This window comes from Neolamprologus brichardi, chromosome 8 (assembly GCF_056152115.1).
Source record: "Neolamprologus brichardi isolate AB-2024 chromosome 8, ASM5615211v1, whole genome shotgun sequence".
In the NCBI taxonomy this organism is placed as follows: domain Eukaryota; kingdom Metazoa; phylum Chordata; class Actinopteri; order Cichliformes; family Cichlidae; genus Neolamprologus; species Neolamprologus brichardi.
In genome coordinates this window covers 12593355-12612852 of record NC_142111.1, presented here as the reverse complement: position 1 = coordinate 12612852, position 19498 = coordinate 12593355, and the positions used below count along the sequence as shown (strand labels likewise).

The following is a 19498-nucleotide window of genomic DNA, read 5'->3' as shown; positions in this document are numbered from 1 at the left end:
TTAAAGTTGGGGCTTTATGAAGCTTAATGTTAGCCTGCTTTATCCATTGCTAAAACCAGTTTTGACGTGTTTGGCATCATTGACCTGTTGGAACACCCGACTGTATCCAAGATTTACCTTTTTGGCTGTTAATTTGAGGTGAAGTTGAAGAGTTTGACGGTCATCCTCCTTCATTATTCCATCCAGTTTGTGCAATGCACCAGTATCACTGGCAGCAAAACATCTCAAGAGCATGAATCTACTAGCACATAAATATAAATGGTCTCTGTTGTAGACTAATCCATTAAGGGATAGTTTATTGGAAGCTCTGCATTTATGGGTCTTATATACAAGAAGATGTGGCATGCACCAAGCTGACAAAACAGCTATCTTTGTGTGGTCATGCGGTGAAAAAAGTGCATAACCACACAGATGTCTTAAGTTGATGATGAAGGACCACTGAGTTTTTCTCATATAAAACACAGGAAGATGTGAACTCTGAAGCAGTTCTTGCTTTTAGTGATCCAATGCAGATTTTACACTGCAAAAGATTAGATTAACATAAAGAGGGGAAAACAACAACTTATGTGTGACCCATGAGGTTGTCCTGTTGGTTCTCTTCTGTTCGACTTGTGCCATTTTATTTCTTTAAGTGAAATTGGTGGGTGGAGCTGACCTGGCTCACATTTCACTACACCTGTGCAGGCTTGGCTTGGCTTGGAGGGACAAGAGCAGTTTATCAGATCCTCCAACACCGTCTTTTCCAGTGGCTGACAGAGCTTTCGTTTCATATGCACACACTCATACATTTACCATCCACTCTGACATACTGACAGTCACATAGATTTGTTTCTTTATTTAGCTGAAATACAATCTGAAGACTATGTGTGGTCTCACCTCATATTTTTTGCAGGGGTTTTTTTTGGACAACTTTATTTATAATTTTCCAATATGACAAAAATACAGAAAAATATAACTCGAATTGCAATATTATTATAATAGAAACATTTAGTCACTCAGGAAGGCTAGCATTCTTAGACAGAGATTTCCATCAGTAATGGGGGACATTTAAAAGTTGATATGTACCGTAAACCTACGCATACGGATCAGTTTTTAAGCGGCCACAGCGGCCAGGGAAGCAGAAGACCATCACATCAAGAAGGCCCTGAGTAAATGTGGTTATCCCATGTGGTTATCTTAGTTTCAGTATTAGTTTTAGTTTCTTTAATGGGAGGTATTTGAGAGAGAGGTGTGATTGAAGAACTCCAAACCATCTATTATAATATAAAAACTTTGCTCAGATAAACATACACCCCAATGTCTCTTCATGCTGCATGTGTCAGTCATTACACTATTATGTGTGTATTCTGTGTTGGTTACATTATTAAAAACAGTTATTGACAAATATTCTAAGTCTAGTTTTAAATAATATCTCAATCAAAAGTTATTCTTTTTTCAGATTTAGTTATAATTTTTAGTTTGATTTTAGTTAACTATGTTAACCTTGCTTGTTTACTGATTGTGGTGAATTCATTAACCTGAAATGACCGCGTCTTCTCTTTTACGTGCTTTACGGTAATTCTCTCTTAGAAACGGAAGTCTCAATGAGAACTTCCTTAGTTACAAGACGCTTGCACTCCGATTGTGTGTCGATATTTAGCTTGTAGCCTTCTTGCTACATTTTCCAACGTGTTTAAGTCATAAAGACAAAATTTATTTTACCTTTAATTTAATTTTACTGTGACGCGAGACAGCGGAGAAACTCTTCGGGTAAAGTGTCCATATTCCCGCTCGTTTTTCATGGCTCTTTAGAGGAAATGACTTCCATCCAGTGGTGTTTTTTACCCCTTATATTGACGGTCATATGTGGACGTCTGGCACACGGAGCTACAGACCCAGTGGGGAGTTCCTCCATCAGTGCCACCCCCGCTAATGGGAAGCCGATCAGCTCTGCCACCCCTGCACCGAGCGGTACGGAGGCCGTGAGCTCCACTGGTGTCAACACCACGGAGGTCCCTTCGCTTGCCACCGTGAACTCCACTGGTGTCAACACCACGGAGGTCCCTACGCTTGCCACCGTGAACTCCACTGGTGTCAACACCACGGAGGTCCCTACGCTTGCCACCGTGAACTCCACGGTGAACACGACGCTGTCCGCGACCGAAGCTCCCACTGCGGCCGCCGAGAGTCCAACTGCAACCACCGTCCAGCGTGCGGTGTCTCCACAGGGTAAATTACACCTCCACCTACATCGTTTGTTGGGGCGGTTAAGTCTTTTTGTTGCTTCGATCAGGCTTCCCGCTAATTACTCAAGCTAGACTTTGTGGATCTGACGGTGACACCACACCTAGCATAAGTACTCCCAAGCATGTCTAACCCTTTTCCTGATGTTTTCCAGCGTGTCTCTGTGATTTAACCCCTGGTTTCTGTGACATCGGCTGCTGCTGTGACACAGCTGACTGTGGGGTCCCTAGCTTGAGCGCTGTCTTCACTGGATGTCGGCAGAGAGCCATGTGAGTGTTGGTTGTTAGCTCTATAACACGTGTAGTATACAGCTTCAGCATTTAAAATACCATTTTTAACTTTACAGATCAGGTGTTTGCATTGAGAAATGGCTGATGTTCAGAGCCAATGTGGATTCGTCTCTTATCACAGTGACTGACTCTCTGTTTTGTGTCCAGCCTTCAGGTAAATGGCATAACTTTTTTTTTTAAAAATTACAGGTAAGGTCAACATATATCATTATCGTTTTCCAACCTCCAAACAGATAGCACGTCCCAGTCTTTCCCAGCCCAACCTCAGCATCCAGTTTTAGGGGACTCGTACCACTTCTCTCCACAGAAGAGTCCAACTGTAGGCCCCAGCAGAGGTTTTTACATGGTAAGTGCTCACAGACTTAAATAATTAAAACAAAAAAACTTAAGATATTTGAAATCATCACAACTTTATTTCTGTAGGTTGATGATGTCATCCAGGCATATTTCCCCAAATCCTCCATGCGGGGTCTCCTCCGTCAGCCATCTCCAGGACCGGCAGCGTCAGCTTTTTGCATCGACCGCAACCCTGCAAGTAAGATCACATAAAAAGTTAAATGTTGAACTGTTGAGTGGCAAAGTGCTGTTACACCATTTTAAGTGCAGCCCTGCCACCTAGAGTTGCTTCTTCATATTTACTTTGGACAGTTTTGGGAGAATTAGTTTAGGATATTTTCTACAGATGTCTTAGACGCAGCAGCCCAACTCAGACGTGTGGGTTTGTGGCAGTATACATGACACCCTTTTATACTGGGGAATGCAGGAGACATTTTTACCCATCATAGTGCTGTGAAAAAGTCATGAGCTGCCCCTCATTTCAATATATTTTACGAGGAAAATGGGGGGAAAAGGTGAAGGGATTTATTGAACCATGTGCAAACCATATATAACAGAGTTTGTACTAGAGGTGGGAATCACCATACATCCCATGATATGATATTATCACAATACTTAACGCACGATATGATATTATTGCAATTTTTTTTAAATATTTTGCGATATTCAGATTCTGTACATAAAGGTAAACTTTATCAATATTCATTTTCTCTAATAACAAAGTCTCACACTCAGTCTTTCTCTCATTTCAGTCAGCTTTATTGTTGACAAACTTGAACGGTTTGTATTACAGTCTAGTCCAACTTAACTGAATGCAACCATCTGGTACAATTATAGCTATTCTGAACTATGCAATTTGTGAAAACTATGCAGCCCCTTCAGCAAGTGAAGAATTTGAAAGTAAATTAAAACAAAATATAATTTTACATTAAATAAAAAAGTTTTAAACTTAATTAAAATAAAACATGTCTTAAATTAAAATAAGTAAACTGTCATGTTTATTGCTGCCAAAAAAAAAAGTTAAACACATTTGGACAGTGAAGGAATTTCAGGATTCTTGCTCAGAAAAGGGATCAACATGCTCTGAAGTCAGAGTCATGTTCCAGTCCACAAAAACTTTTTTTCTAACAAAATATCGATTTCTGCTGTCCCTGTATCGATACATTATTAGCAAACAAAATATCACGATACTACACAGTATCGATTTTTTCCCCCACCCCTAGTTTGTACAATATTGACCACTTTTATTCTTTAGTACAGTCCGAACTTTCTTAGGCAAACTTCTTTAAGTAGTATTTAGGAATAGTTCTCCATGCTTCCTGAAGGACATCCAACAGTCCCTGAGTAGAGAAGCCTTTCCAGAAAAGTTCACACTCTGTAAAATGTGAATGAAAACAGAATGCAACAGTCCAGCTAAAGGAAAGTTAGAGAAAAGACTAAAAAAAGTTGTGTAATGCTTCAGTTTCTCACTGCTAATGAGATTAATTGGCAACAGTTCAGTTACAGTTAACATCCCAGAGAAGCTCTAATATGTCCTTCGTCTGTCCTGGGGTTTCTTCTCGGTAGCACGTACCCAGAATACCTGACCAGGGAGGAGGCCAGCAAGTATCCTATAACTGACTCATCTCTTAGCCCCTCCTGATCAAGGACCAATCTCCTCATTGTGTCCCAGCCTGAGCCCAAACACTGTTCAGAGGAAACGCCGCAATATCATTCTTTCTGCTTGTTGCCATAGGTGACGGTAGGAATGTAGACTGATTTCACACTCAGCTCTCTTGTCACGACAACAGTCCGTACAGAGACACCACACCAATTTGTGTGCATGTGGGGGTGCTCAGAGGAAAACTTGTACATGTTTTAAGGCTCCATCACTACTAAGCAGGTGTTTACAGGTGTTAGAGTGATGTGTGCAGCCATCCAGGTGATGACTTTGTCAGAAAAAGGCTTGCACACAACCACATTCTGCTCATATTGTACTGTAAACAATGTCTTATTTATCAAAAGTTGGTACGCACATGCAGAATTATTACAGCAACACGCTGTTTCCTACGCCACATTTTATCCACCTTAATTCCTCCCCTTCTTGTAGAGTTCTTGAGGTCTGTGTCTCTGTCTTGTGCACGGATGGTGACTCCTCAGTCATGCATCACAGATCCAAGCCTCAGCGCCAACTCCTACTTCTCCGACCTGCATCTCGTCAAGGTCAGCGAGTCCATTTGCACTAAATCCTTTTAAGTGCATGATTAGCTGTGAGACTCTCACCGCAGATGGACTAATATCGTGTTTTTCTGTGACAGATCCCAAAAGCTGAGATGGCATCAGTGTCAGATTTTCTGGTAAGTCGTAAATGCGCTTTGACACTCCACTTAAAATCTCTAATACTTTGTCTATAGTACATGTACTACACTGGAAAGGCAAAAATAGGACTTAATAGTTGCTGCCGGGCTAATATTTCACAGTTATTGATTATTCTTACAGGCTAATGTTTTCCTGACTGTTTTAGATCCCAGTGACCAACCTGTCAGTTTGGCCTTCACCAACGCTGCGGAACAGCTCCTGTATTAATGCAGTGCAGAAGGTGAACGAGTGCACAACTGTGTGGTGAACCACGAGTGCTCAAGTGTGTGACGAAACATTGACGTTGACTCTGCTGTTTCTGCCTTTCCTGCAGGTGAAGTTTGTCATATTTTACACCGGCAGAGGGGAACTCGCAAACGCAACAGTTGACGTAACCCTAGCCGACGTGAATCAGAGTCAGCTGTTGCTCCAGACGCACTCTGTAGAGTTCCAGGTAGAGCCAAAAGAATTTAAAAAACTAATTTTAAACAGTTTAATGTGCCAAGTAATGTCGTTTTTCTCTTTCAGCTGACCAAACCGATTCCCACTCCCGCAATACTGAACCCTGCAGTCGGACTTAAAGTTGGATCTCCTCTCATCGGTCGCTTTTTAAAGGAAGCGATGCCTGTATCCTAACTACAATTTTAAGATTGTATCTTTTAATTTATCTGCCAAGCTTCGAGGAAGTTTGGCTCCTTAACAGTGAGCCAGCTGACCTCACTGGGGGTGTCACAAAGTGGGACCTGTTCCCCTGATACAACCACGCGAGCGCCCATCCTCTTCACGCACAACATCATCACTGGCTGCACATTCAGGTGAGTCTGAATTATTTATTTTTGCCTCTGTTGTCTGTGGTTCTAGTTAGCTTACATTAGGACAAGTGGAGATGTCGCTAAAATAATGAGCAATATCCTCTGCTTTTTTTTTTTAAATTTCCGTGCTACAAGCTCTCCAACCAACGACTGCTCAGAGCTGCGCTCGCAGATTTATGGGATTTTGCAGGGACTCACTACTCCCGATGAGATCGCCATGAGCTCGGGCTCCCAGCCAGACTGGGCGAGAGTCATCACACAGGAGTGTCCCTTCAGCCTGCAGGTATAACCGAAATCTGACCCCCACACACCGTTACAGCTACAGTTACAGTTACAGGTGTCTGCAGCAGCACCTAGTGTCGGTGCTTTGTATCTCCCCCCAGCCAGTTGCAGCAATTCAATTCAGTTTTATTTATATAGCACCAAATCACAACAACAGCTGCCTCAGGTCGCTTTATACTGTAACCCAACAATCAAACCCCCTATGAGCAAGTGCTTAGGTTTCTTCCTGTTCAAAGGGAGTTTTTCCTTCCCACTGTCGCCAAAGTGCTAGCTCATACAAGATCATCTGATTGTTGGGGGTTTCTCTGTATTATTGTGCGGTCTTTACCTTACAATATAAAGTGCCCTGGGGCAGCTGTTGTTGTGATTTGGTGCTCTATAAATAAAACTGACCTGAGTATCTGTACACAGACATGTTTCACAGAGACATTTATGTTGTTCCTTCTCAGGAAACGTGTGAATCAGGCTGTGTCCTCCCTCACTCTCTCTCCATCGAAGTACTGTGGGCTCGCCTGGGTCCCCTCGACCTTCCGCAAAACTACATCCTAGGGGCCAGATACCTATTCCAGTGTCAAAATTTCAAGGTGTGCTCTCTACATCTCACTTTTTTCTCTTTTTTTCTGACAGATTTACCTTTAACATTCCTCTCCTCCTGTCTTTATTTTTTCTTTTCTTTTTCCCCTCAGTGTCCTCTGTCATCCTCTCTCGCTCTGACCACCAGAGTTATGTTTGCTGACAGCACAGTCTACCCAGAACCCCCCAGGGGTTTGCCTCAGCCTTTCTGGAAGTTCCCTTTTGGCTTCTTCACGAGAGGCTCCGCTGAGCTGGACGGCCACATTATTATGAACAGCAGCAGCACAGAGAAGGTCACATGGAGTTTAATGCTGCTCACAGTCATGTCACTAACAGGATTAGAATTCCTCTGCAGGTAACTTGACGGGTAACTGGAGCAGCACTGGAACTCGAGGAAAAGTTTTCTAAAATACCTAATTTATTGTTTCAATTATTTCTCAGAAATAAATACATTTTCACAAGACAGTTTGAGTCATTTTTAGACTGCATCACTGAGGCAAAGAGGCACTGTTTGCACACAGCTCATCATCTCTCCGCGCCTCCTTGTGTCGCTGGTTTCTGTGCGTTTCCTTCTTTTTCTCTGTGACACGCACATAGTTGAGGAGATTGACGACTGCAGCGGGAGTTATACCTTCCAAGCGAGTAGCAGCGCCCAGCTGGAGGACAGAGCAGAAGAGTCAGGGCATATTTTTTTTCTTTTATTAAAATAAATATTTCACACTATTATTTTGAAAGGAGTGGGCTCACTGTGCTCGGTCGAACTCTGTCCAGGATCTCTCGAACTTCGTCGGAAAGCGACACCGGTAGAGAGAAATAGTCAATGTCCTGCGGCAGGGACATGTTCTCCTCCCTCTGAATTCTCTCGATCTCTTTCTTGTTTAAGTCGCAGTGAGGCTTGTACACAGCTGCGTGACAGACAAGAGAAACGTTTTAGCAAGAGTTTTATTGTAGATTAACATTTCAGGCGGGGCTATTCTTTTCTTACCTTCTATCTTAAGTCTCTGTGCGAATTCCATATAAGACGAAAGGCTCTCGGGGAAGGCAGATGCCAACATTTCAAAGGTCACGTCGTTGTACTGAAGAAGATCTAAGCCACTGAAAAACAAACGTTAACCGGAAAAAATTTTAAACTGTTGTGACATGAAAAATTCAATTATTAGCTTGGCAGATATCTATCACTCACGTCAGTAAGGTGCTCTTGGTCTCACTGATGGGAACACTGGGAAGCTTCTTCTTCCAGCTCGACGTAGACAGAAAGAGAGCCTGAAGGGCTGTCAGTGCATCCTGGAGGCTGTTCCTCACTCTTAAAGACTCCTGGTAGCGCACGGAAGACACACATCCCACCTCCTCAAAGCCTGATGGGAAACAAAAGGTAATGAGAGGAGGAAAAGAAGGGAAAAAACAAAACAAACGCAAGCACAATGACGCGTTGGAGATGCTACACCTACCCTTCGGGGTCAGGCGGAGGTCGGCGTTGTCCGGCCTTAGAGAAGTTCGAAACTCGGCCCGGCTGGTGAACATGCGGTAAGGCTCTGTCACGCCTCGACTTACCAGGTCGTCAATGAGAACTCCAATATAGCTCTCTGTTCGAGACAGCGTCACTGTGGGCATGGAGAGCGCCGAGCGGGCAGCGTTTGCTCCCGCCCACAAACCCTGCTCAGATAGAAGAAGAAAAATCAGTTGCTCCTAAGCTGCTTCCAGCTGTGTGTGTGTGTGTGTGTGTGTGTGTGTGTGTGTGTGTGTGTGTGTGTGTGTGTGTGTGTGTGTGGCTTTAAGGAAAGAAACAGCTACCTGTGCGGCAGCCTCCTCGTACCCCGTCGTTCCATTGATCTGACCGGCCAGAAACAGACCTTGAGTGCTCTTCACCTGCAGCGCCGGGCTCAGCTGAGTGGGACACACAAAGTCGTACTGCACGCCATAACCTGGAAATCCCAGAAAACAAACATTAGACTTTCAGTTCTGGAAACCAGCTTACTTCTGTCAATCCATTTTTTTTTAGAATTAGGGAAGAATTGAGGGAACTGTCACTGCTCTCACTTGTTACTAGGCAGATCAAACAGGATCTAAGGACCTACCTGGCGTGTGGATCTCAGCTCTGTGCATGGGAGGGATTTCTCTGATGAGGCGTAGCTGTATGTCAGGGGGCATTGTCATGGACAGACCCTGTGGATACAGGAGGTCAGAGGTCACGCCCTCGGGCTCCAGCCACACCTGGTGGCTTCGGCCTGGAAAGCGCAGCACTCTCGACTCGATGGAGGGGCAGTACCTGTTAGAGACGAAGACTGCGCGTCATTCCAATTCAGCTCGATTGTTTCAGTTTTGCATAAAAATTTTATGATACACAGTTACACTGTTTTTGTTTTTGTGGCATTTTCTTCACAAAAACTTTCATGTTAAAACGAATCTACATGCTTTATTTTGCATTAAACAGCAGAAAATGATGGAATAACTGAAGTGATTCCTTCTGAGTTTCAAACCATTGAGTCCAAAGTGTGTGTGTGTGTGTGTGTGTGTGTGTGTGTGTGTGTGTGTGTGTGTGGGTGTGTACCTGGGACCTTTGGTGTCTTGCTGTATGTGACAGTTTAGTTGAAGGCTCTCCCTCACCACTCTCTCCACACCCGGTGTAGTAAAGGTGAGGTAGCAAGGCAGCTGCTCTTCTGGCTACAGAGGGTTACGTTTCAAAATAAAGCAGGAGGAACAATAAACTAGACTGTGAGTTAAAAAATAAAAGTCCATTCATTCAGCTGTACCTTGCAGTGGGTGTGGGTATTGAGGAAGCTGAAAGGAGTCGGGTGACTGTCGGGGAGGTGAAGCTTAGCCAAAGACAGGTCTACTGAGTCCTTCACAATCCTGGGAGGGGTACCAGTCCTCAGTCTGCCTGTCCTTAGCCCCAGCCTCTCCCTCAGCGTATGGGACAGCCCAGCGCTTGATGGAGCGTCTCCAATCCGACCCCCGGGGGAGGTAGTTTGACCCACAAAGAGGGAGCCAGACAGGAACGTACCAGTGGTAAGAACCACTGATCTGGCTGAGATGGCGTGGCTGCCATTAGCTGCTTGTTCAGGAAGTGCAAAAAACATGAGAAAGTAAATTCAGTGTATAATATGTACCGTTTGCCATTTAGATCCTTGTCCTTACACTTCACCTACAACACCCCCCTCCTCACCCCACACCAAGGAGGATTTCACACCACCTCCTCCCACCACAACTCTTCAAATTCATGAAGCAGATGTGAGGAAGCAGTTCTGAGGAAGAGTCTGAATGCTTGAAAAGCTCCTGGCCCAGACGGTGTGTCTCCTGCCACCCTCAGACACTGTGCAAACGAGCTGGCCCCAGTGTTTTCTGGCATTTTCAACTCCTCACTGCAGGCATGTCATGTGCCTGCCTGCTTCAAGTCCTCCACCATAATCCCTGTCTCCAAGAAACCTAGGATCACTGGACTAAATGACTACAGACCTGTGGCTCTGACATCTGTGGTCATGAAGTAATTTGAGCGCCTGGTTCTCTTCTACCTCAAGACCCTCACGGCCCCCCTCCTGGACCCCCTGCAGTTTGCATACAGAGCCAACAGGTCTGTAGACGACGCTATCAACATGGCTCTACACTTCATCCTGCAGCATCTGGACTCCCCAGGAACCTACGCCAGGATCCTGTTTGTGGACTTCAGCTCTGCCTTCAACACCATCCTTCCAGACCATCTCCAAGGCAAGCTTTCCCAGATGAATGTGCCTGATCCCATCTGCCGGTGGATCACTGACTTCCTGACGGACAGGAAGCAGCATGTGAGGCTGGGAAAGAATGTCTCGGACTCCCGGACCATCAGCACCGGCTCCCCTCAGGGCTGTGTTCTTTCTCCTCTGCTCTTTTCCCTGTACACCAACTGCTGCACCTCCACCCACCAGTCTGTCAAGCTAATCAAGTTTGCTGATGACACCACCGTTATTGGACTCATCTCGGACGGGGATGAGTCTGCCTACAGGAGAGAGGTTGAACGTCTGGTGTCCTGGTGCAGCCACAACAACCTGGTGCTGAATGCCCAGAAGACAGTGGAGATTATTGTGGACTTCAGGAAGCACACAGCCCCACTTCCCCCCATGAGGGTGTCAGTCAGGATGACTGACACCCTCATCACCTCTGTGGACTCATTCCGCTTCCTGGGTACCACCATCACCCAGGACCTGAAGTGGGAGCCCACCATCACCTCCGTCATTAAGAAAGCCCAGCAGAGGATGTACTTCCTGAGGCAGCTGAAGAAATTCAACCTGCCAACACGGACGATGATGCAATTCTACACTGCAATCATCGAGTCCATCCTCACCTCCTCCATCACCGTGTGGTACGCTGGGGCCACTATCAGGGACAAACAGAGACTGCAGCGTGTTGTGCACTCTGCTGAGAAGCTGATTGGCTGCAGACTCCCATCTCTGCAGGACCTGTACACCTCCAGGACACTGGGGCGTGCAGCTCGGATCTCAGCTGACCCTTCTCACCCTGGACACAGTCTGTTTGACCTGCTCCCCTCAGGCAGGAGGCTCCATTCCATTCGCACCAGAACCTCTCGCCATAAGAACAGTTTCTTCCCCTCTGCTGTTGGACACATGAACAATAACCGTATGACTGTTCCCACCACTAACACATGACCCTACGCTGTGTTCACTGCATCATTCCATGTTTGGCACTGATCACCACCTGCACTCATGTATATATCTATCTACTTAGCACTTTTAATTCTTATTCTATTTTTGTTTTCATGTCTATTTAAGCGTTATATGACAGTATGTTTGCACTAAGTACCGCAGCAATTTCCTAATGTTGTAAACCTGCTCAACATTTGGCAATAAAACCCTTTCTGATTCTGATTCTGATTCTTAAAAGAGGTAATCTGCTGTGTACCCAAACGTATCCCGGTGACTCTGTGGTGCCCAGGCTCCTCTGGGTTTGGTTCTGTTACCAACAGCTCCTCCACTGAGCCCTCCACCACGGTCAGCATGGGAGTGGACAGCAGCTCGGACTGAAGAAAAATTTGTAGCAGACAAACATTTTAATTCCCCCACAGACAAAGATTTTACTTTAATGGATGAGTAATTCAAGTTTTTGGGTTTTTTTCTTAACCTGAATGAAGTCTCGGTAGCGCTGACGGTCCAGCTGGGCTCTCGGACCCCACACGGCAGGCCCTTTTCTACGATTCAGGATGGAGAAATGAATCCCAGCCCAGTCCCCTGCCCGACCACACAGCCCATCCAGAGCATCAACCTCCTTCACGAGCTGGCCCTTCCCTACTCCTCCCAGGGAGGGGTTACAGGACAGAGCACCTGTGGGAATATTATCAGAGAAGTCTAGTTTTCCCTGTTGGAGGAAAAAGAGCTTCTTTGTTTAGGTGTCCCTTTATCCTCACCGATGGTGTGAATTTTCTGCGTGATGAGGAGTGTTTCAGCCCCAACTCTGGCTGCCGCCGCCGCTGCCTCGGTCCCTGCGTGACCCCCGCCCACCACGATGACGTCATACTGATGTCCGGCGAGGTGACCGACATGTCTGGAAACCGGTGAGAGGAGACTGTGCAGGAAGGGAAGCTTCTTTCTCAACATGTGAGACGCACACCTGTCAGAGTAAAAGTTAAATGATGGTGTATCCCTGTTAGATACTCCATCACTTTTGTGACCCATCAGCTTTATTTCAACTCTCAACTTGGAAAAATAACTTTGTTGTTTACAGTGGGTAAAATAAGCAATGAACATGTCACCAACTTTCTAAGTAAATATATTTCTAAAGGTGCTTTTGACATAAAAAATTCTCACCAGATTTCAGTAACAACCCATCCAATCCACACATCCAAAGAAATCAAAGCATAGATGCCATGATGACAACGGCTGAAATCTGTCAGTAACCGGAAAATAATCCTGGCATTTATTGCAGATTAATATCAGCTGGTTCATTCCAAACTGAAGGTGAGTTGTTACCAAAATGGCACACAAGAAACATCTAATAATAGGTAAAAACAACGAGCTCGCTCAAGACCTTTAAAACAGTTGATACAAAGGGTCCCAAACTACCAAGAGAATATCTTCGACATCATTACATAACCCAGCTGAACTCTTGGTACAGGGCAGGATGGATCCATGCATCCATCTTTATGAACCTACCATCTGAATATCGCATCATCAGGTCAGCCAACATTTATCCAATCTTCTAATTTTGGTGAACTTGACCTCAGTTTCCTGTTCCTGACTAAAGTAACACCAGGTGTGGTTTTGTGCTGCTGCAGCCCATCTGCTTTAAGGGTCCACGTTATACCCACTGAGAGATGCTCTCCTGTGACTGTAACGAGTAGTTTGAGTTACTGTTGCCTTCCTGCCAGCTGGAAACAGTTCGCCTTTCTCTGACCTCTGGCATCAACAAAGCATTTTGGCCCGAATTCTAATTTAATTTTAAAAAATTGTTATATTGAACATGTACGGCTTTGAATCAAACCGTATCCTCGCTCTCTGTTAGTAAGAGCACAACGTACAAATACGTAAACAGTTTACGGCTTCGTTTACTCAGCGCACGTGTGGATCCACAACAAACTCTCCCCTCAGGTTTGAAATGTACTTACGGTTTATTTGGGAGAAGGTGTATGGTTGTTTTTATTTCAGACTCTCTGTAGCAGAAACTGAGACTAACAGAAAGGCAAAGATCATTTAGGAAAATTACCAAACTCCTGCTACATAAGTCAAAGTATCCCCATGGAGGCCGCCATGATGTCTGTAGCTCACAACCGTAATAACTGGTTTACAGACGCACTGGGGAAAAAAACGATGCTCGGCTTGTTTCAGCCTTTCGCCTGTGCTGTTAGTGTCCTCGTTTGGTTAATGTTACAATCATGAATTAAATATAATAAATTAATAAATAAATACATGCGATCAATACAGATATGAAAAAATAATGGGAGATGATTAAATTAACAGAAACCAATGTGGTGATTTGTAAACAAAACATTAAGTGTTCTGTATGGTGACTGCCACGTTTACAGCAGGGACCACCCATCCTTGATTATATCAGCGATACAGTGGTATCGATTAAGTCCTGATTTAATCAAGTCCTGATTTAATCAATGCACACATTCTTCCACGTAAGCGCGCTCACGTCAACGCCCCCTCCCCCTTTGAGCCGGTTTGCAGTCAGCCGCGCGCGGATTCAGTCAAGCTGTCCAAGCGAGAGGAGGTGTTGACCGACCGCAGCAGGTTTTCCAAAGGAAACCTGAAAATCTAAGTTCCACGGCAGAGGACAGTAACGCCGAGCAGTAATTTTTTAACCGACGGTTCAGCGGTGTTGGATTTAAGGCGACGCGGCCGAGGATATAAAGTAAACCCCGGAGGGAGAGCGTCCGAAGTGAGCCCGAGGATCACAGCTAATGCTAACCTAGCCAGCCTTGGCTAAATAATTACACGGAAGCTGGTGTAATTTTTAATTGTCGCTTGCTTTGGCGTAGCCTGTGTGGTTGTAGAGTAGATAGCGTGGGGTAATTTGTTAAGTTATGTGTTCGATTTAATTATATTATCGAGGTGTTTTTGCTTTTACATGTTAGGCCACACGCGACTGGTGTTAACCTAGCAAGATTAGCCACAATAGCCGGGGAGGTTACACCGGCTCTGCGCTTCTTAGGGCAGCTGATAACTGCTAAAGATAGTTTGCTTTCAAAGCTACTTCACATCAGGAGATATCGGTGTTTTTAAGTGAGCTTACACTTGATACTGTCTAAGCCTTGTGCTTCGCAATGCTGAAACAACAGCAGCAACCCGGATCCGGCGGGAGAAAGGCGTCTAACGGGACATCGGGCCCTGCCGGTATGTCTTCTCCAGTCAGCGGGATCAACAACGCCAACAGGGCACCGGCTGGAAGGTAAGGGGGCTGGGATTTTTCTTTCAGGACAGTCCGGGGATTGTCCCGTGACTCAAAGGCCTACCGGTTAAAGCGCTGTTTCCCAGTGGGCGTAACCCCAAAAATAGAGCTTACCTAGAAGCCAATGGGATTCACTCTTCTTAGATTGGCATCATATGTGGACCAATCAGCACGCTCGAATCGAACCTCAACCGAATCAGCGAAGTGGCGAAAGCTAGGAGTAGCAAATCAGCATAGAGGTGATACAAAGTTTATTTGGCCTGTTTTTGGTTGAGAAGGGGCGAAAGAGAGGGGAGGGAGAAACTGTTTACATGTATAACCTCACGTCCCAAATGCTTAATAAAAACGCTTGATACAGTGGCTGTGTTAACATTACACAGTTGTTATGACCAGTACGAGGTCGCGTGTGCTGCTGATTTGTGAGATGGGCGCGTTTACTGAAGTCTTGTTAGCTCCGTCTTTGTTTTGTAACCGAGCATGTAGCAAGCATTGATACGAGCCACAGTGGCCATTCATGATGGAGTTACGTTTAGCATGCAGATTGGTCTACATAACCCTTTCATGGCTTTTCCAGTCGTATATCAAACGTCTTTGGGCAGAAATGTGTTTTTAATTTTCGATTTAGACTTCCTGTTTTCTATCTTAAGGACGCATATTAAAAAAAAAAAGACTCAGACTAAACTGACATACGTTATTTATGTCTAATTATATTTTATTTATATTAACAGTTATTATAGGGCAAATTGGATTATGAATATTACAGAGAAACCAATTAATACCCTTTCAGCAAGCAGGCAGTGAGAGTTGGGAGAAACATCCTTTTAAACAGAAGGAAACCTACAGAAACTTGCATAGCCAGGCCCCGGGGAGGGTCGACCATCTGCCTCAACTGGTTGGGGTGAGGGGAAAAGGGAGAGGGCAGGGGAATCAACAAACAGTGTGGTAATAAACACTGGGGAGAAACTTGAAGCTCTAGAGCCAGACATACCTGCAGTGAGGTGAAGGGGGATGGGGGGGGGGCCTTAATCTGTAAACAAATATTATTTCTTTAAACAATTTCTATGTTCGGATGCCAGTGTTTTTCCTTTAAGTCACACAGTTAGACTGCATGGATTGAGAATAAATTAACTGTGGAGCTTTTCTGGTGAGCAGGAGTGACATAAGAACTTGTCCTGCCACTCTGAGTAACTTTGTCTGCTTCTCAAATAACCGAATTTTTCTAGTGTGTGATGTGGACTGTGACACTCACTCCTCAGACTTTGAAAACAAGTTGTTCTCCTTCTGAACAGCAAAACCTTTCTGTTTTGTTTTTCAGGAATCGATCTTCTGCAAAGCCATCATTCCAGTCATCTCCTGTAAGTATCCCGATCCACAAAACTGCAAATACACACTACATTTTTAAAATATTATTGGGAGGGAAAATATATGGCAATACTGAGAAAATTTTTATAAATTATTAAATTTTACTCATTTAGAAGCATCGCTGGTGTAAAACCCATTTTATAGGTCAATGTATTAAGCCCTTTGCCTGTGGAGTCAGATATGAGTATGACCTGTATTTGGTAAAGTCCTCCTCTGTAAAAGGGCCATTGAAAGGTTTATCTACAGCTGCTCCTCACTCACCTGTGGCTGATTGCATTAGCTGATCTTTACTATACCTGATCCTATCCACAAAGTTACTCTGTTATGACCAGTCATCAGATTGGGGTTAAAACTGCGTGTGCGGTTATGTGATTGTACATAAGACTGTGGAGGTTGGTTAATATCTGATATGGCAGATGTAAAGGATCAAAAGTGAAAGTAAAGTCAGTTGAGTAAGAGTGAAATTAAAGAGTCAAGTTGTCCAGTCAGCGCAAGAACACACCAAGGACAGATTTAATTTTTTGAAAAACGCAACCAGGAAACAAGTCATTGTTTAGACACTGGTAGCTTCTAAAAGTGGAAAGATATTGAAATCAATCTAAACGTTGGCGTTTTTGAGGCATTTGAAAAGAGGTTTTACCCTTGCCTCGTGGATTGTTCGTCGTGTAAAGTAGCCGAGGTGGCCAGATGTTGAGTCGCGGTTCGACACTAACTTTAAATGCAGTGACACGTCTTGATAATTTATGATTTCTTCTCTCCACCACGTGTAAAAACAAAAACAAAAGTCTGTTTATATGGCACAGGACGTCACCTTTAGCATAACCTGTGCAGAAAGATTTTTTTTACCTTACCTGCTCTGGACTAATTGCAGGATTTACACACTGTCATAGTCAGAAGACGGTTTAAGCTGATGATGTAACAGGCATAGCTGCCGGGTCGGACTTAAAAAGCCAAGTTATGACGGATTAACTTAAGACCAGGAATAAGCTACTTCTTGGTGCAGAGGGCCTCTGAGGGTTAATGGTTAACTCTGTTCTAGTTTGTCAGCGTCAGCCCGCGTTAATTTAAATATATTGCGTCTTTGCAAAGCTTTGTTTTGAAAATCCTTGTTTCCCCATGTGTAGGTGTTTGAGGGTGTCTATAACAATGCCAGAATGCTTCATTTCCTCACAGCTGTTGTGGTGAGTCATTTGGCTGGTTGTTGTTTTCTTTAGACCATGTTATTATTATCATTATTATTATTATTTATTTTGTAAGCAATAGTCTTAGAGGTAAACTTACCTACTGTAAAGGCACTCTTTATTTCATGGTGGGATCTGTACACTGGTTAAATTTGTTTCACTTTTTTTAACGGGAATATGCAGTTTTTCCACAAATAATATAGCAGTTATCGATTTAATACTGATATAAACACTTCTCTGGTTAGCTATAGTTTTTAAAGACTGTCTTGTCTCTCTCAGGGTTCCACATGTGACATAAGAGTGAAGAATGGCAGTGCATTTGAGGGCATATTTAAGACTCTCAGTTCTAAGGTAAGAAGCTCAGGTCACACAGGCATGCACATCAGTTTGCCACCTTATTCGGGCAGTGCAAATAATCCTGTCAGAGTGATGGTCATCTTTTCTGTGGTTGTTTAATACTTGCTGAGCGCTGAGTGCTTTCTCAATGTCCTTAGTGCGAGTTGGCTGTGGATGCTGTACACAAACGCAGTGAGGAGGAGGGCTCAACATCAGCTCCGCCACGGAGGGAGGACATCACAGACACCATGATCTTCAGCCCCTCAGACCTGGTCACGATGATCTGCAGAGACGTGGACCTCAATTACGCCACCAGAGGTATGAAAACGCACTTGTGCCGAGGGTCAGGTCAGGGCAGGCTCTGGGTTTCTGCGATCTGGTTAAACGAATGTAAACGTGGCGCTTCTTCATTCAGTGTGAATGGCTGCAGATGTGATGGGGAAACTTTATCCACCTTGTTTTGACGTCTTCTTGCATTTTATTTTTCAGACACCTTCACGGACACAGCCATCAGCTCCAGCCGCATCAATGGAGAACATAAAGAGAAGGTTTTGCAGAGATGGGACGGAGGTGACAGCAACGGAGAGAGTTACGATTTGGAAACTGATACAGTAAGTTTCATACACTCTGTCAAGTTTCTGTGTATACAGACTGTTACTTATTGTTAACTCTTGCGCTGATTCCTTTACTACCCCATTAATCTCCCTTTTTTTGTCTCTTCAGTCTAACGGCTGGGATGCCAACGAGATGTTTCGTTACAATGAAGTCAAATATGGTGTCACATCAACATATGATTCCAGCCTCTCAATGTACACGTAAGTTACCGCAGCAGTTTGTAAAATACGCCAAAAACTTCCCCTTAACTAGTCAGTAAGGTTATAAGTATCAGTATTTTTACTGTAGGACACATCTGACACAAACATGCAGATTAAGTCCGTTTTTATTTCTCCCACTGCCCAGTGTACCGCTGGAGAGGGGCAACTCTGAGAACTATCGGCAGAGGGAGGCACGCGCCGCCCGCCTGGCCCAAGAGATTGAGTCGAGCCCCCAGTACCGCAGTCGCGTCAACCTGGAAAACGATGAGGGCAGGACTGAGGAGGACAAGTTCAGCGCCGTGGCGCGGGACGGCAACGATCGAGAGAGGGGCCGTGAGAGCCCACGTGACAAAGAGCGGGAAAGGGGTAGAGACAGTCCAGGAGCCAGCAACAGGTGAGAGGAGGTTTATTCTGAAATGCTTGTCAGGAACATAGATATAAGGGTTGTACTTATTTTAGGTGTTCACCCACTTTTTCCCCCCTTTTTTTGTGGGGGATTCCAACTTAAAGCTAAAGAGTAAAGTTTGAAACGTGTTTGCTTCCCTCTTTTCTCCACCAGGGAGGGCAAGTACATTCCATTACCTCAGCGTCAAAGAGAGATGAACCGAGAACGAGCTGAGAGAGGCTCTGGCGGGCCTCCATCTCACAATCGCCTGAGTGGAGGTTACCGCTCCAACCCTCCATCCTCCTCGTCCCCAAAACCACCCCTGCCCTCTGCAGCTGGGCCCCAGCCCGGTGTCACCCCCTCGGAGAGAAGCAGCCCTCTGTCGGGTCGTGTCGGTGCCTACGCCCCTCACCACCCACAGGGAAACGCCAGCCTGAGTCCAGGCTCTGGCCCAGCCAGCCCCTACGCGCCTGCTTCACCTGGCGGCCCATCATCCAGTTCAGCTTCCGCTTCGACTGCCCCGTCTCCAGCCAGCCCGCCCGCTCCACACGGACACACAGTTCCTCATTCCCACTCACTCCCGCACTCGCTGTCCGACGCTAGCAGACCAGTTAATGGAGGTGAGTGTGTGAACTTTTATCAGGATCGACTTCACAGCTGTAGCATCTATGCCTGTCGCTAAAGCAGATGT

At 45.0% G+C, this 19498-nt stretch overlaps 3 protein-coding genes and 1 pseudogene across 7 annotated transcripts in view; 3 read left to right on the top strand and 1 right to left on the bottom strand.

Moving 5' to 3' along the window:
- Nucleotides 1–1585: 1585 nt before the first annotated feature.
- LOC102788109 (tectonic-3-like) lies at nt 1586–7310 on the top strand. Its single transcript, XM_087844624.1, has 14 exons — nt 1586–2208; nt 2378–2492; nt 2570–2667; nt 2747–2859; nt 2937–3048; nt 4939–5051; nt 5147–5185; nt 5353–5427; nt 5521–5640; nt 5715–5813; nt 5898–6001; nt 6134–6281; nt 6730–6864; nt 6967–7310. The coding sequence occupies exons 1-14, from the start codon at nt 1797–1799 to the stop codon at nt 7210–7212; spliced, it is 1929 nt and encodes a 642-aa protein (XP_087700750.1). The 5' UTR covers nt 1586–1796; the 3' UTR covers nt 7213–7310.
- mto1 (mitochondrial tRNA translation optimization 1) lies at nt 7044–13594 on the bottom strand. Of its 3 annotated transcripts, none has more exons than XM_087844621.1 (13): nt 13541–13594; nt 12246–12448; nt 11963–12162; nt 11744–11861; nt 9604–9905; nt 9402–9514; nt 8929–9119; nt 8645–8775; nt 8302–8506; nt 8037–8208; nt 7839–7948; nt 7601–7758; nt 7044–7509 (listed from the first exon to the last, which is right to left on the bottom strand). In XM_087844621.1, the coding sequence occupies exons 2-13, from the start codon at nt 12433–12435 to the stop codon at nt 7342–7344; spliced, it is 2058 nt and encodes a 685-aa protein (XP_087700747.1). In that variant the 5' UTR covers nt 12436–12448; nt 13541–13594; the 3' UTR covers nt 7044–7341. The 3 variants fall into 3 exon arrangements, with proteins under 3 accessions (XP_087700747.1, XP_087700749.1, XP_087700748.1); XM_087844623.1 differs by having other exon boundaries at nt 7045–7509; nt 13443–13592; XM_087844622.1 differs by having other exon boundaries at nt 7045–7509; nt 9604–9902; nt 13443–13574.
- On the top strand, nt 10444–11429 carry LOC148101757 (uncharacterized; annotated as a pseudogene).
- The window catches only part of LOC102797898 (ataxin-2-like protein), an 11433-nt gene continuing 5344 nt past the window's right edge, over nt 13410–19498 (top strand). Inside the window, exons 1-10 of one of the 3 annotated variants that reach the window (XM_087844620.1) lie at nt 13410–13425; nt 14619–14728; nt 16044–16083; nt 17215–17271; nt 17551–17622; nt 17766–17925; nt 18097–18218; nt 18331–18422; nt 18568–18816; nt 18982–19427. In XM_087844620.1, coding sequence (XP_087700746.1) covers nt 14676–14728; nt 16044–16083; nt 17215–17271; nt 17551–17622; nt 17766–17925; nt 18097–18218; nt 18331–18422; nt 18568–18816; nt 18982–19427 — 1291 coding nt within the window. In that variant the 5' untranslated portion in view covers nt 13410–13425; nt 14619–14675. Of the gene's footprint in view, nt 13426–14020; nt 14729–16043; nt 16084–17214; nt 17272–17550; nt 17623–17765; nt 17926–18096; nt 18219–18330; nt 18423–18567; nt 18817–18981; nt 19428–19498 lie in introns of those variants that run through there. The other 2 variants (XM_006805704.3, XM_006805703.3) reach the window with 2 other exon arrangements.

Bases quoted from the DNA above. Each gene is read 5' to 3' on its own strand.
- LOC102788109 (XM_087844624.1), top strand. From the start codon at position 1,797: ATGACTTCCATCCAGTGGTGTTTTTTACCCCTTATATTGACGGTCATA. The intron at 5,052-5,146 runs GTCAGCGAGTCC...TTTCTGTGACAG, and splicing joins CCGACCTGCATCTCGTCAAG to ATCCCAAAAGCTGAGATGGC. The intron at 5,428-5,520 runs GTGAACGAGTGC...CCTTTCCTGCAG, and splicing joins GTATTAATGCAGTGCAGAAG to GTGAAGTTTGTCATATTTTA.
- mto1 (XM_087844621.1), bottom strand. From the start codon at position 12,435: ATGTTGAGAAAGAAGCTTCCCTTCCTGCACAGTCTCCTCTCACCGGTT. The intron at 9,906-11,743 runs GTACACAGCAGA...TTCCTGAACAAG, and splicing joins AGTCACCGGGATACGTTTGG to CAGCTAATGGCAGCCACGCC. The intron at 7,759-7,838 runs GTAAGAAAAGAA...TCTGTCACGCAG, and splicing joins ACAGAGACTTAAGATAGAAG to CTGTGTACAAGCCTCACTGC.